This window comes from Toxorhynchites rutilus, chromosome 1 (genome assembly GCF_029784135.1).
Source record: "Toxorhynchites rutilus septentrionalis strain SRP chromosome 1, ASM2978413v1, whole genome shotgun sequence".
NCBI lineage: Eukaryota > Metazoa > Arthropoda > Insecta > Diptera > Culicidae > Toxorhynchites > Toxorhynchites rutilus.
Genome location: NC_073744.1, coordinates 204,121,309 through 204,138,656, shown reverse-complemented (window position 1 = coordinate 204,138,656; position 17,348 = coordinate 204,121,309). Strand labels below are relative to the sequence as shown.

The 17,348-nt window shown below is 41.3% G+C and overlaps 1 protein-coding gene across 1 annotated transcript; it reads left to right on the top strand.

Moving 5' to 3' along the window:
• The first annotated feature begins 5 nt into the window (after positions 1-5).
• Positions 6-12,972, top strand: LOC129768495 (protein stoned-B-like). Its single transcript, XM_055770190.1, has 6 exons — positions 6-2,108; positions 2,161-2,392; positions 10,005-10,766; positions 10,835-11,255; positions 11,312-11,704; positions 11,763-12,972. The coding sequence occupies exons 1-6, from the start codon at positions 6-8 to the stop codon at positions 11,899-11,901; spliced, it is 4,050 nt and encodes a 1,349-aa protein (XP_055626165.1). The 3' UTR covers positions 11,902-12,972.
• Positions 12,973-17,348: the final 4,376 nt, after the last annotated feature.

Here is a 17,348-nt window from a genome sequence, read left to right as displayed (position 1 = left end):
AAAAGATGGCAAACCCCTTCTTGATGGACAATGAGCCGATGGGGGGCAACGAGCCAGTCTGCAACCCATTCCTATTCGGCGATGACGCACAAGATGATGCTGAGAGCGCGGCGGGGGTGGATGATAATCCATTCTTGGCGCAGGCCAGCAATCCATTCGCGGACTTTGGTGGTGAGGCGGAAGAACCGGCAGTAGCAGTCGCACCAGCAATGGCCAGCATGAATGATCTGTTTGGGACTGCGGAGGTCAACGCGGTGGTGACAACCGGTGCCGAAATCTTTGGAGTAAGTGATAGCGTTATGTCTGTGACACATCATCAAACTTCAAACAGTGCTGCAAACTTTTTTGACACTACAATCAATGACGACGATGATCTGGTCATCCCGAAACCGATGGACCTGCAGTTGGGACCCCACACCAACAACAATCTGATGGATGATGCCATGATGCAGGCATACTCTAGTGAAGATGAACTCAAGTCGGCCAAAGGGAACCACAAAATGCCACCTCCCAGACCTATACCACCCTCCCAAGCAACGCAGCAACTGATTAGCTCGATCGCGAGCCAACTCGATCAAACCAGCACAAATCTACTGCAAAAGATTCCGGCTACCAGAACGCCCAGTCCGGTGTCCATGAGAGATCTGCACTCTCCCAGTCCAACACCTGAATTTGGCGATCTGTTATCCGCAGGGGACCAGCTGCCCCATTCCGACTCGCAACCCCAGGACAATTTCTTCGGCACTGGTATGACACCCGTTGGTAATGACAATCCTTTCGCTGATCCCGTAGTCCCGATCGCTGCTAAACCCGAAGTTCAGAAGCCTCCGCGTCCAAGACCACCTCCACCACGCCCAGCCCCACCTAAAAGCTCACTAGTTTCGTCACCGGTTGCAGCGCCCCAACCCATTCCTGCACCCCAACAGGAGGCAGATCTGTTCGATCTTTTTGGCACCACGACTTCTAAGACTTCTCCACCAAAACCACCGGCACATAAGACCAAGGAAGACATTCTATCGCTTTTCTCGACGCCTACTGTGGCACCTGCAGCCGCTCCCGAACCGAAGCAAACCGATTTGCTCAGTGGTGACTTCGATGACATATTCGGGGGAACCAACGAAGGATCCCAAGCGTTTATTCCCTACCTCTCGGAGAATCTTGTGCAATCTCAAATGCCACCCCCACCACCGGAAGCTACCACGGTCGCAGCACCATCACCAGCAACAGCCTACGAAGCGGAAGTCGTTGAACCATCTCCGATACAGCAAGAGCCACCGGTCAGCTGCGAGCCCCCGGTTGAGATCGAGCAACCCCACGTCGAACAGCAGCCCGAGTTCGTGTTTGATGTAGCTCCACCCGCTGAGTGTATGACGATCCGTTCGGAGGGCTCCACCGATCCGAGTCCAACCGGGTCGAATGTTACGTCCAGTAACATCCCGAGTTCGGTTTCGGGAAGCATTGTAAACATTGCCGCCGATGAGATGAAAATTGATGAGGCGCTACCCGAAATGAACGCTCCGATGGAACCATCGATGGAACCATCGATGGAACCCACCATCGATGACCATCCGATGATGGTGGTTCAGGACACGCATAATCACGTGGACGCGTTACCGCCGGTAGCCATCTCCACGATTGCTTCGCAGTTGTTCTACACCGAACCGGACGTGACAACGGCGGCGATGGTGACGGCAGATAGCGGTGCCATCAATCCGTTCGCGATGGAAGATGATGTGCCGTACACGGCGGCGGCAGTAACGGTCAGTAACGATTATGCGAATGATTTGTTTGGAAATACCGCGAATAACAATAATACGGTACTGGCGGATCCATTGGAAGGTTTCGGGCAAACGCAACTACAGGAACCTGACGCGTTCGATTCGTTCGCGGCCAAATTTGAAGGGACACACAACAAAGGTGGGAATATTTTCTTGGACGGGGCGGATCTCGGCACGGAGGTCACTGCGGACGATGCATTCGGGACGGCTGATGCCTGGGGAACGGGGGAGGTTTCCGGCGGGGGATTCGATACTGGGAACGAAGGGTTTGGGAATGATGATGGGTTTGATGATCCGTTTTTGACGATGCAGGCACCTCCGGTGCCGGAGGTAAGTTCGCTTTGTTGGGGTAAGGATCGAATAATGGTTAACTGTTTTGCAGGGAACTCCATTTGGGCGATCTGACTCGCGGGATTCGGACGAAGGAAATAATCAGTTTAGCGTTGTTATCCGACCGAAAGAAGGAATCGATATGGGCCTAGCACCCGCCTTGGCTCCACCGCCGAAGAGCCCACAGACTGCGTCGATTTACTCAGGCGATTCTTCACCCCGAGTGAACCCATTCGACAGGGGAGAGACTGATGATGCCACGCTGGAGTTAACTCTTCCGGATTGTAAGTTTGAAGCGATTTTTTTACCTTTCCTTTATGGCGCAGATCTATCGATCCATAGCAGTCAAGTGTTGGTGATATTTCAAACTCTTAAGGTGACCGTACCCTGTTTGTCCGGAGGTTAAATATTTGATACTTTTTGACAGATAAAGTTTGGTTTGGTGTTTGTACAAACATCGAACATGAAAAAAATCAACTGAAATATTTATGGTAACATAACCATGTTTCGAAGATTCGAAGATTCGAAGAACAGACCGAAAAAATGTTTTAGGCATCCAATAATTGAATATTTGTTTGTCGTGTTTTGTGTAGAATAAGGACACGTTGATCAAATTTTATCTGTCAAAAAGAGTCAAATATTTAGCTTCAGTCAAACAGTGTATGAGCACCCTTATAATAATTCCGACCGAGGTTGATAGGTTGATTTTTTTACGTTAAGTTAAGTGCTGATTTTGTTTCTTTAAATGCTTATTTTTGTTACTCCTATGAATCCTGTCAATTGTTTTAATTCTCCTATTTTGTTTTTGATTAGAATATGTATGTTGTCAGAGTTTTCATTTAGTGAAGGATATTTTGATCTTATCTTTTTATGCTCAGTACATTCTTGTAAGATATGTGAAATAGTTTATATACTCTTCTATATACAATTAATCCTACACTATTTTGAAAGTTTCTCGTTTTATATTCGTGTCATTGCATTAAACAATGTTTTCATTAATTTAAGTACCAAAAAAATTCTAGATTTTTTATTTATTTAGAGATCGAATGCTGATCTAATTTATATTTAAATGTGTTCGTAGGTTTTTTTGCGTGTCACGAAAATATTCAATAAATTTTTAATAATTTTTTTTAAATCTCTTTTTTTCAAATTCAATTTTTGATTTTAACATATTTCTGTATTCGTAAAATGTGGCTGGAGCCTTTTCACTGTATTGAAAGCATGAGGTAAAGCGTTTTTTTTGAATGATTTTTCTGAATGAGAGAGAGAGAGAGACTTCACACTTCTGACATTCTTCCGAAAATGGAAGTAAAGCTTCGAACCAGCCAAAATTGACAAAAATCACTATAATACAGAAAAGAGAAAGATAGAGACACAAAGCGAGAGAGAGAGGTTGGCAGTACAACTCTGAAAATGAGGTGAAAAAAATTCAGAAGTATGTTTTCTTCATAGATAGAATAATATGGTTGATTGCTCAAAATAAGGCGACTAATTCTGCATTTATTGTTGGGAATTCAATCTTCCACTATAGGATGTTTTCTCTTGTCCGTCGTATATTCCGTATCCCATTTTTCCTTGTGTTTTTGATCCGTCTGAGTTTTTGAAATATTTGAAATTCTTTTAAACAATTACTATCTTGTTAATTGATTATCAGGTATTTTTCTTGGCATTCGTGAGAGTTGGTGGTTATTTAAAAAAATGTACAATGCTTATTGGTGTTACCAGTGCCATAAACATATTTAACAATTGGACATTTATTTTTTTTAAAATTAGTTTAGCACACTCTGTATAAGCTTAGAACCCTGCTCTTACTCTCAAGGGAAGCGCTCCTGTTTTGGCTAAGATAACAGAATTTGGAGTCGATTTCATGTATCTCGTTGATATTCTGAGATTGTGATGGATACATTATTTTTAAAGTTTCAAATATCGTGAATTTTTCTTTAGACGTGGCAGTCATTATTGTTAATTTGTAATCAGTAAGCAATTGTGCTCCCTTGGCCGAGTGGTTAACGTCATAACTAACATGCCGGGTGTTCGGGTTCGATTCCCGTTCTGGTCGGGGGAATTTTTCGTCAAAGAAATTTCCTCCGACTTGCACTGTGATCACGCGTATTCTAGAACTTGCCACTCAGAATGCATTCAAGGCGTGTTATTTGGCATAGAAATCTCAACCAAGTACTAATAAAAATGAGCAAGTAATACTACGTTGAGACGGCGAAGTTCCTCTAGGAACGTTAGTGCCATTGAAGAAGAAGAAGCAATTGAACTACGGTTTTCGAGATTCGTGGCATGGTGGCTGGATGAGCTCTGTTTTGACGTAGGATTATGTCTTCCAGGAATATATGTGGAGTAAAAATTGAAAAAAAATCATCGCACCGTGAAAATTGTTCCATTTCAAACGCTTATTATCACAGTCATTTCATGATGGATTTAAGAAATTTTTGTGCCAATCAGTTTGAGCACTGCATAACAATTTATTAAATTGAACAAAATTATATCTATCATGAAACTAATTATCGGACAATTGAAAAATCACAACCATCCTCCAAACGGAAATCTTGCGTTCTGATTGATCGAAATCGAATATACAACCCTCCTTTTATACTCATAATTATTGCTCAGTCATGTCCTGATTTACGGCACACATATCAACTGTTTGTGAAGGCCGAGAGTTTAGTTCAAGTTGTTCTTTTTATGCTAGAGACAACCCCCGAGAGTTCATTCGCCTCTAGTCTTGATTATCCTTATTGGCCATTTCAAGTCTCTATAATTCAAAACATGATCAACATGACTGAAGTAGTTCTTTCAAAGACTGGGCTAGTTCGACTTTGCGTAGTAGGTGTTGTTATCACTTACAGGCCCTTCGTCACAATGTGACAGTCGCCATGTCACGTTTGGATTTTTCGCATTTTTAACTCGTATACTACTCACTTGGAAGATTTAAAAAAATGGTAAAAATCTATTCATTTCGTTTAGTTCCAATATATCTTTTTGTAATTCTTCTCTCAATAATTGTTTGATGTTTTCATATTTCGATGACTGCATGGACATTTTTCGAGAATATAGTTTTGGCGGCGGATCAAGTTCAAAGTGTTCGGAAGTCAGTGGGAGAGTTGAGTCTATGTCGGCGATGCTCTCTTATTCTTCACATGGCATAACTCGAGAACTAATCAAGAAATCTCACTCTCTAAAGTGGAGGGGAAGATGCTGCCATACAAATGAAATACGAATTTCTACATATCCCGAGAACAAACAAGCAAAGGGGTAAGCGCGAAACTCGAGGAAGGAATCGTCCGATTTGAGATGTCATCATTTTGTTCTATTTTCTGTATCAAACATGTATTCCATGTAAGGGGGAAACATGTTATTTGCAATTGATTGAAAAATGTTGAACGAAAATTGTTTCTGAAAATAATTTGATATTACAATGACAAGTTTTGGTAGAAGTACTAGGAAATATATAGTAAATAGTAATTGTAGTTAATAGTAAAATGAAAATGTAAAGGATCTATTAGAAGATCAATTGGACCCATGAACGTTCGCTTAGCAAGGAAACGTGAATGTTTGAAGGTATTGATAACAAAAAAATACATTTTGGGTGGAATGAAGTTTGCCGGGTCAGCTAGTCGTATATATAAAACAAGGTTTCTTCCACATACGTATAACTCATCATCACAGGAGGTCGGTTGATCACATTTGAATCATCTATATATCGTAGAGTTTGTTTTCATCCGAATAAGAATGATAGAATACTTTGGAGAACATTCGGAAAAAAAGGAAAATTGGGAAAAATGGGTTACGCATTTGTGCTGCGGTGGAAAGTGAAATCGAAAAAACGATTGTGCATGTTTTCTACAATGATAAATTTTTCGAACTGGAGGTAATGTCTTCAAATGGAATTAATATTTTTTTTTTATTTTCACGACATTGAGAATAATGGTTCGTCATTGTGAAAATAAAATGAATAGGAAAATTCGAGAAAATCGACTACACATATGCATGTTTCGCAGTGAAATTCATCATCTGAACGATAACACACAAACTATCTTGAAATATATTTGAAATTTTTTTTAACCAACCAAAATATTCTCTAAAAATAATTGATATGGCAGAACAACGTTTGTCGGGTCAGCTAGTATTGAATAAAATTTTAGATAAAATGTTGTGAACAAATGATACAACCGGTTCTTCTGATCGGTTGGTAGTTCGAGTGTTGATAATATCAAATATTCACGTTTCTCCCGAAATTGTTTTTTTTTCTAATTCACAATCGATTTTATGCCACTCGAATTTGAATTATTGATTAATTATTGAAAAAATTCTGTAGGGTTCTAAAAACCTACATTTTTTTAAAGTAAGTACTCACGTGCTCAGTGAAAAAAACACGAATGATGTTGAAATATTTGCGTAACATCTTTTGTTTTCATAATTTGTTTGTCTTCACAGGCTCACATTGGTGTACAAAAGCTAAGCTCTCAATTCTATTTATCTTCCCAATTGAGTATTTAGGGGGGTCTCCGTAGCCACATTAGTTGCGCGTTCGCTTAGTAAGCGATCGATCGTGAGTTCAAAACTCAGGGCCCTCATTGACCATCTTTGTGTTGTTACAGAATAACTACATCCACGCAACAATCATCAGCGATGGAGATCGATCCACGGTCGAAATAAGATCGATTTATCCATACAACTGCTCTGCTCTGCAAGAAACATCGGGTTGCTGTTCTATAAATAACTCAACAATGATCAACAACTGTCTCCGTTGTCCGGTCTAACTGGATAATGGAAGAACAGATAGAAAACTCTTACGCCTAAATGGCTACTGTGTAAATGTGTACCATATGCAATGGTATAGAAGGGAATACTCTAACGCCGAAAATGGCAACTGTGTAATGTGCTAATTATAGATATGATAAACATGTGACATGTACACGATTAAAATTCGGCTCTGTTACAGCTTAAATGCTAATGAGCCTAAAATAAACAGAAGGGATAAAAAAAAAATTGTATTTATATTTTTGCTCATTCTATGGTTAACAAAATGAGAAATTGATTACTCATGAACGTCTATAATTCATTAGAATGACATATTTTAACCAAGAAGTGGGGGCATATGATAATATTGGGGCAACTTTGATTTATTATTGTTGATTGAACAAGGAGATTGATAGCTCTAACAAAAACAATATTTTGAATTTGGACATGTATTCATATCTCGTATGTCCATGTAATGTGCTCGATGTCGTGATAGCCTTGTTTGCGTTGACTCATAAAAAGGGGTTATTTAAAGAGGGGCGTAGTTTGAAGTATCAAGAACAACTTTGCCGAAGGTCACTTTTATAGAGGAGTTCTGAACAGTGGCTTATAAGCCTATGCACACTCGGAAATTCAATGATTTGCTCTTGGTATTTCCTAGGAGGAGTGCTCCCGTGGTCGAGTGATTAGCGTCACACCTAACATGTCGGGGGTTCGGGTTCGATTCCCGTTCTGGTCGGGGGAATTTTTCGTCAAAGAAATTTCCTCCGACTTGCACTGTGGTCACACGTATTCTAGAGCTTACCACTCAGAATGCATTCAAGGCGTGTTATTTGGCATAGAAATCCCAACTAAGTACTTATAAAAATGACGCAGGTAATACTACGTTGAGATGGCGAAGTTCCTCTAGGAACGTTAGTGCCATTTAAGAAAGAGAATCATTTTAATCGGAAGATAAAATTTCTAACAGTTATATGTTTGCTCCTTATTGATTGCCGAGCAAACGATAGTCCTACGTCCACCATGCGGTTGTATCATTTCTAGTTTTTCTTCATATTGATCAAAGTAAACGCGCTAGGTGTGGAACATTGAACGTTCCAGAGAAAGAGCGCGAGAGTGCGCAAATTTTAAAACATCGCAACACTCATTCTCGTGAAGCTAATTGCTACTGAAAGTTGTACTCAAAACGAGTAGAGAAAGTAACTTAATTTTTGCATTGCAATTATGTATTCGATTTTGTTCTGTCTAATTTTGTCTTGGCAATTTTGTGTGTACTTAGGTCGGAGTTGCAGGAATTTTCAACAGTGTGTAATACACCTTCATGGTTGGGAATTGATTCAGAATCGTTTTGAATGGAACTGTCCTCCATTTTTTCTTTAGAAAGAACCATTTCATAAGTTTTTTCCTTCTACCTCTCATTTCCCTTACAATATCGTCATTATCAAGTTCTAAGTATCGTCTCAATCCATATGTTTGGTCACTACATGGATTCAAAGAGGTTTCTTCACCCAGACAGTCTTCGAATCTAGAGAAGTTATCATCTTTAATTCTCATATATTGTTCACACAGCTTCCACTAGAACAAAAGAAAAAAAACTCTAACATGACCTCTATTCTGAATTATTCTACCTAGCACTTCACTGTTGTCTATCTAATAGGTAAAATTAAAGAAAATCCAGCTAAAATCAATGCAACTGCTTCTCAACACTTCAATTTTACAAAATTAATGAATATCTATCAATTTTTCCTTTGTGAAAATTTAACACGTGGCGCGAAAAAGACCTCACTGTTAAAGGGTGTGTCACATCAAATTGCATCACGGAAAAAACGCTGTAGAAATTCGCCCAGTAGACCGATCCTTTTGAAAATTTTAGACAGTAAAATAAAAACTATTAAACAACTTTTGGCATTTTCTTTTTATTCATACTTCGAGCCCAAGCCCGTATGCTCGCACCTTCCTCTTTACCCCGTCCATAAGGTTCTGTACAACGTCAGGTTGTAGTTTTTTTTTAACAGAAATCCATTTTCTCTTGAAGTCCGCCTCCGATTTGACAACTTTTGGGTTCTTCCGGAGGGCCTGCTTCATAATCGCCCAATATTTCTCTATTGGGCGAAGCTCCGGCGCGTTGGGCGGGTTCATTTCCTTTGGCACGAAGGTGACCCCGTTGGCTTCGTACCACTCCAACACGTCCTTTGAATAGTGGCACGAAGCGAGATCCGGCCAGAAGATGGTCGGGCCCTCGTGCTGCTTCAATAGTGGTAGTAAGCGCTTCTGTAGGCACTCCTTAAGGTAAACCTGCCCGTTTACCGTGCCGGTCATCACGAAGGGGGCGCTCCGCTTTCCGCAAGAGCAGATCGCTTGCCACACCATGTACTTTTTGGCAAACTTGGATAGTTTCTGCTTGCGAATCTCCTCCGGAACGCTGAATTTGTCCTCTGCGGAGAAGAACAACAGGCCCGGCAGCTGGCGAAAGTCCGCTTTGACGTAGGTTTCGTCGTCAATTACCAGGCAATGCGGCTTCGTCAGCATTTCGGTGTACAGCTTCCGGGCTCGCGTCTTCCCCACCATGTTTTGCTTTTCGTCGCGGTTAGGAGCCTTCTGAACCTTGTATGTACGCAGGCCCTCCCGCTGCTTGGTCCGCTGGACGAATGAACTTGACAAATTCAGCTTATTGGCGACATCCCGGACCGAACTTCTCGGATCACGTCTAATCTGCTTAACTACGCGCTTGTGATCTTTTTCACTGACGGAGCATCCATTTTTGCCGTTCTTCTCCTTCCAGTCGATGGTTAGGTTCTCGAAGTATCGTTTTAGTACTCTGCTGACCGTGGATTGGACGATTCCCAGCATCTTACCGATGTCCCGATGTGACAACTCCGGATTCTCGAAATGAGTGCGCAGGATTAATTCACGACGCTCTTTTTCGTTCGACGACATTTTTCCAAATTTACGAAAAATTGACAGTGAAGCATGGCCAACGTGATCTATACACTCTTATCTGATTATAAGCGAAAGCCGAAGATATAATTCCTAAAAATTAAATTTCTACAGCGTTTCTTCCGTGATGCAATTTGATGTGACACATCCTTTATGTTCTGTACAAATTTGTTCTTGCACGAAGCTAATATTTGGTTGGGTTTTCAGCAACACCCCAACTGCAGCGCACCGATTCGCAGGAAACGCCACCGACGCCACTCTTCGATGAGGACGTATCGCAACCGCTGGAGGACTTCCCTCGCGTTGTGTACTCGGGTGAGGGCTGGGAGATGCAGCTGCGTCAGCCCAACAAGAAGAAGATCACCGGCCAGCGGTTTTGGAAGAAAATCTACATCCGCCTGGTCGTACAGGGTGACAATCCGGTGCTCCAGCTGTCCAACGCGGCTACCGACAAGGAACCTTTCCAGGAGCTTCCCCTGCAGGCATGCTACTCGGTGTCGGAGATTAGTTCCCAGCAGTACGACAACTTCGGTAAGATCTTCACCATCAAGCTGCAGTATGTGTTCTATAAGGAACGACCCGGAGTGAGGCCAGGACAGGTGACTAAGGCCGAGCGGTTGACGAACAAGCTCAGCCAGTTTGCTGCGTACGCCATCCAGGGTGACTACCAGGGCGTTAAAGAGTTGGGTAGTGATTTGAAGAAGCTGGGTTTGCCGGTGGAACACGCGCCACAGATCTCCCAGCTTTTCAAGTTGGGTTCGATGAATTATGAGGACATGAAACAGTTTTCGGTCTGTATTGAGGAGGCGCTGTTCAAGATGAACGTACACCGGGACCGAGCCTTGACGTATAAGACGGAAGAGGTTCAGGTGACAGCGGTTGACGAGCTGTACGTTGAGCAAGACGCAGAGGGTCGCGTGAATAAGCAGATTGCGAGGGTTCGTCTATTCTTTTTGGCGTTCCTTTCGGGTAAGTTTGGTGCAGAATACATTGGAAGCGCAGATATTAGGATTGTAAAATGGTTGTTCTTCTTCCAGGGATGCCCGACATCGAGTTGGGAGTGAACGATTTGTGGCGTCAGGGTAAGGAAGTCGTTGGCCGACACGACATCATTCCGGTTGTGACTGAGGAATGGATTCGATTGGAGGGGGTGGAGTTCCACGGGTGCGTCCAGCAGGACGAGTATGAAAGGAGTCGCACCATCAAGTTTAAACCGCCGGACGCGTGCTATATCGAGCTGATGCGCTTCCGCATTCGACCGCCCAAAAATCGGGAACTTCCGTTGCAGTTGAAGGCCACTTGGTGCGTTACGGGCAACAAAGTGGAGCTTCGGGCTGACGTTCTGGTGCCAGGGTTTGCCTCACGCAAGCTTGGGCAGATTCCTTGCGAGGATGTGTCCATTCGGTTCCCCATTCCCGAGTGTTGGATTTATTTGTTTAGAGTAGAGAAGCACTTTAGGTAGGTTGAAAAGAACAATCTTCTTAGGGGCTTAGTGAAACGCTAGTTGATTTCAGGTACGGCTCGGTGAAGTCAGCTCATCGTCGGACGGGTAAAATCAAGGGTATAGAACGTTTGCTTGGCACCATGGAGACACTCCAGGAATCGTTGATCGAGGTGACATCGGGGCAGGCCAAATATGAGCACAATCATCGGGCTATCGTGTGGAGGTGTCCTCGGCTGCCAAAGGAAGGACAGGGAGCTTACACTACGCATCAGTTGGTGTGCCGAATGGCACTGACAAGCTTTGATCAGATTCCTGAACAGCTGGCTCCGTACGCGTACGTGGAGTTCACCATGCCGGCCACACAGGCGTCCCATACCACGGTAAGATCAATCAGTGTACAAGACTCGGAAAGCGACGAGCCTCCGGAGAAGTACGTGCGATATTTGGCTCGGCACGAGTACAGGTGAGTGTTGGGTTAGCGATCTCAAATCCACTAGTTTGAACTCATTGACGAATTCTAGAGTTGGCATCGAGCACACGACGAGTGAATCGCTGAATCCATACCTTGCGGCGACGACCGTTTCGAAGCCAATTCAGGAAGAGCAGCCGATGGCTACGACGCCGATCGCACCCAGCGATTCCGATTCCGACTCGAACTAAAGCGAGAGGTGGGCTTTTGGTGACTAGTTTTCAATAACGGTAAGTTCAAAGCAATATTTGGTGAAATCGGTGGTGTTAAAGTGCGCGCTGGTTTGGTTGAAATTGAGATTTTGGATTATACATTCTCAGCTTATAGGCGGTGAGGTTATCCACACACTAACAGCTTTCAAAGAGTTCACAAGTTGGGAAAAAAGTTATGAAAACTAGAAATAGATGTTATTGAATTATATTAGTTTGACAATAAATCATATTTATGACATAAAAAATAAAGCTTAAACCAGTAACAAAACAAGTATTACGAAAAGGATATCATTACTATAAATACCAATCTTATTTAAGAGTCGGAACAGAGAACTGTTATGTTTAAGGGGGTTAACTTTTGTTCCGTGAACTTGTTTTCCGTTAGAGCTTTTAACAAATTTTCTCACTTGTCTGTACATAATTTAGTTAAAGTATGGTAAAACAACAATCTAGTCATTAGTTTATCACGTAGTTATAAACATGTACTATCTATCGTAGAATATCAACAGAATGACTTAATAGTAAACAAACAAAGAAACAAAACAAGTACACACCTAATGAATGTTGAATATGCAGAATATTGATACTCGTTGCAGCAGTTTAATGCAAACTTGATTGTTAGCGTTTTTTCTCGGCAAATGTCCAAAGAGCAGATCAAAATCATCGCTGTTCCCTCCTCGCTGCTTTTTCGGTATCACACATATCAGTAGCTAACTGATTTAGTTCTCGATTGAGTTAGTATCCCCGAAAATAAACAACTAAACTGACATTCAACCGAGGAGGGGATGAACCATGCAGATATTGTTGAATTATAGACCGAGGAGTCTTTGCTGCAGCTTAATGCTGCTCATGGTAAATGTGAACCATTTGAATATCATTGTGTGTGAGAAACATTACGAACTGAATTTAAAAAAAAACAAAAAAAAAAACAAACAAGACGGAGCAAGCTAACGCTGGATAACTATAAACTTTAACCATTACCGCTAAAAATAAAACGTTAAATGTAAATCAATGAACTCATAGTGATGATGACCTAAAAGAAAGTAAAAATGACGCAGAGATGCAGAGGTGTTGAGGAAAAGGTGAACTAAGTGAACAAACGCGTACATACTTACACTAAATGAATGTAACCCAAAGAAAGTAATGAAAACAATATTGAAATATACTCTATATATACATTACTGAAAACGATCAGAAGTGAAAAAAAAATGGGATTGAATTTTTTGTCACCGTAATGCACACGGAAAAAAGATATCACTGACCCAATCCTTATGAAATTTTCTCGAGTGCATTCAGAAACTTGATGTAGCACACATTCGGTTGATTGTATTATCATTTATAGTCGTTTTGTGACATTCTTATCAGTTGGGTACCGCAACAGTTGAAGATCTAAACCCTTTCACGAATTTAGACGATTTTAGTGTTAGGCCGATTACACATTATCCGGTTTCTGCCGGACCGGTTTCAAAAAACGCCGCTGGGTTTGGACGGAAAACCGGATAACAATGTGAAAGAGACCTCGCGCTACACAAAACCGTACATCTCTTACATACAAATACACTACACAAAACTGTACATCTCTCACATAGCCATGCATGCATTTATTTATATAGTGGATTGACAGGTACACATTGCTGCAAATATTCCGGCTACATGCAGCTGATTGCAGACCGAAAATTTTAAAACCACAGCTGCTGCGGCAACCACGAGCGTTTTCATATTGTGTGGCACATCAGGAGCATGGTCAAAGTAAGAGCAGCCCTCACGGGCATTAGCGCATCCTGGATCATAACGGTGTTCTTGCAGCACCTATCGTAAATACTTCCGCCCCACTTTAGAATAACTAAATTTAGTCCAGCTGCGGTGTAGTCATTCATACGCTCAGTTATTTTGTTTCTAAACATACACAAATAGCATGATTTTTTCACACGTTCTGTTGCCACATATTGATTCAACAGTCTCAGAAACAAGTGTACAATTTTAAGACAGAAAAAAAAATAACATTCCGTAAGAAGCTAGTGGCACTATTTATTTATATGAGTAATGTGTTCATTTCCTGTGATTATCTTGGAATTTTGAGATAATATATGCCCTTCCATTCATTCTAGAGTGTTTTTTATTTCACCATTACAGTACAAATCTGTACGATTAAAATAACATCATAATTCCTTCCTAAAAATAACATAATGATTCCTTCAAATGCTATCCCATTGCTGCATTCGCAGATCCTCGTCCAGAAACGGGCTCAGCATATGCCGCAATTCGTCGAGCACCTACTTCTGGGGCAGCGGTAGCTTCTCGAGCGCATAGCAAATCAACGCACAGCTATTTATACGCGGATCTTGGGCAAAGAATGCCTGACTCAGATATTTTAATTTGAGATTTGGGTGATTTTGTTATGACAGAACCGATGCTTCGGTGTCGGTTCGATCACCGATCACAGATCGGACATTTTGGGCTAGAGTTCCTCAAGCCGAGCCTCGACCACCTCGTCGTCGATCGCGTCCCGAATCAGGTCAAACTGTCTGAAATACCCAATAAGAATATTAGGAGAGCTTTTTTTGATGTGCTCAAATAAACAAAGACTGACCTCCTCATAAATTCGATAAAGTCGCTCAAAATATGCCCTTTGAAGAACCAGTTGGAGATTTGTTTGACATCATCGAACTTGTTCAGTAGCGAATCTGTGAACAATACAAAAACGGAAGATAATTTAAGAACTCGTAGTTGCTGTGAGCTAAACAAAAACAGAAGTTAATTTAATAGCTCGATTAATTTGTCTGAAGACACTACACACCGTTGAACACAATCCATGGCAAAACACTCCATGACGACCTCGTGTGCCTGTGATCATTGCTTAGCTTTGAGCAGAAACTTTCATCACTGAAATTTTTCACTGCAGCTAAACAAAGAAGCGAAATAAAAAAAATTCAGTGTCCATACCCCTTGCAAATTCTGTTTGATTTCAAAATCAACAAACAAACGTCAAATGCCACACACATACTAATATATGGGGCGAAAAATTGCCTGAATTGTACTAATACTAACAGACATGAAAACAACTGTCAATTCGCGTGGAGGTTCGTGCTCCGCTTTTGGGAAATGATAGTGATAATTGATTTTCGGGTGCAGTTAACACATATTTAAAAATAAAAATTATGAATGAAAATTAACATTTTCTTATAAAATATGTTCTTAATGCAATAGAGTTACACGTTCTTTTGCAAGTGATGAAAACCCCCTGAACAAGAATTGTGTTTGATGATAATTTCATATTACAATGATGAGTTTTAATGACAATATCAAGAAAAATGGTTAAGTATGAATCAGTATTACGAGTTTTAAGTGATCACATAATATAAAGTAAAAATTTTCATTAAAAGTTTGAACAATTTAACTGTCTTAAGGTCTGATATTCTCATAGAAAATGATTTACTTTCCCAAACCGGTGTCTGTACCAGACGTCGACACAATACTACTGTCATCGCGTATAATGCTTGTCCGATCACCGGACATTGCAGTCGCAGTGGACGGCTGCATCACGACGCCGTGAAGAGGTTGGTACGGTCGAAATTTGCCATTTGGGATTCTAACCGGTCCGGCGGAAACCAGATAACGTGTAATCGCCCTGACAGTTTTCTCTGAAGAATTTTAAATAGAAGTGAGTTTTTTTTATCTCATTTATTTATTTACTAGCGGCCCAATTCTATGTTTTAATAAGTTTACCGCAAAGTCATTTGAATAGCTTTGCTGTTGCACTCAAACAGACTCTCGCAACTTATTTTCTTTTCTTTTATTCAATGTTTCTTTTTTAGTCCAAATATCTCTATGTCTCGAACATCTACTCTTTCTCTGCGATCAATTGTTGCTCTTCCAATTTTGACTTTGAATTTCAACTCTCTACTCTTCATTTCCTACTATCTACTCTATACTTTGTTCTCTCTTCTCTCTACTCTCTGCTCTTTATTTTAAACTTTCCACTTTCTCTCCACTCTCACTACTCTCTACTCTCTACTCTTTCTACTCTCTACTTTCTCTAATCTCTTTACTCTCTACTCTCTCTACTCTATCTACTTTATCTACTGTCTACTCTATCTACTTTCTACTCTCTCTACTCTCTCTATTCTCCTTACTCTCTACTCTCTCTACTCTCCCTACTCTCTACTATCTCTACTCTCTACTCTCTCCACTCTCTACTTTCTACTTTCTACTATCTCTACTCTCTACTCTCTCTACTCTCTACTCTCTACTCTCTTTATTCTCTACTATCTCTACTCTCTACTCTGTACTCTCTCTACTCTCTCTACTCTCTACTTTCTACTCTCTCTACTCTCTACTCTCTACACTCTCTACTCTCTACTCTCTACTATCTCTACTCTCTCTATTCTCTACTATCTCTACTCTCTACTCAGTACTCTATCTACTCTGTACTCTCTCTACTCTCTCTCTACTCTCTACTCTCTACTCTCTACTCTCTACTCTCTACTCCCTACTCTCTACTCTCTACTCTCTACTCTCTACTCTTCCTACCCTCCCTACTTTCTACTCTCTCTACTCTTTACTATCTCTATTCTCTACTCTGTACTCTCTCTACTCTCTCTACTCTCTCTACTCTCTCTACTCTCTACTCTCTACTCTCTCAACTCTTTACTCTCTTTACTCTCTTTACTTTCTACTCTCTACTATCTCTACTCTCTACTCTCTCTATTTTCTACTCTCTCTACTATCTATTCTCTCTACTTTCTACTCATTCTACTCTCCTTACTCTCTACTCTCTCCACTCTCTCTACTCTCTCTTCACTCCTCATACTCTCCCTACTCTCTACTCTCTCTACTCTCTCTACTCTCTCTACTCTCTACTCTCTACTCTCTCTACTTTCTACTCTCTACTCTCTCTACTCTTTACTCTCTCTACTCTCTTTACTTTCTACTCTTTACTATCAGGTCAATCACGGAGAGCAACTACGAATTGTACAGTCTACCCAAGCTCAAGCTCAAGTTCTACTATCTCTACTCTCTACTCTATGCTCTCTCTACTCTGTGCTCTCTCTACTCTCCCTACTCTCTCATCTCTCTACTCTCTCTACTCTCCCTATTTTCTACTCTCTCTACTCTCTATTCTCTCTACTCTCTACTCATTCTACTCTCCTTACTCTCTACTCTCTCCAATCTCTCTTCACTCCTCATACTCTCCCTACTCTCTACTCTCTCTACTCTCTATACTCTCTACTCTCTACTCTCTCTACTCTCTACTCTCTCTACTCTCTACTCTCTACTCTCTCTACTCTCCACTCTCTCTACTCTCTTTACTTTCTACTCTCTACTATCTCTACTCTCTACTCTGTGCTCTCTCTACTCTCCCTACTCTCTCATCTCTCTACTCCCTCTACTCTCCCTATTTTCTACTCTCTCTACTCTCTATTCTC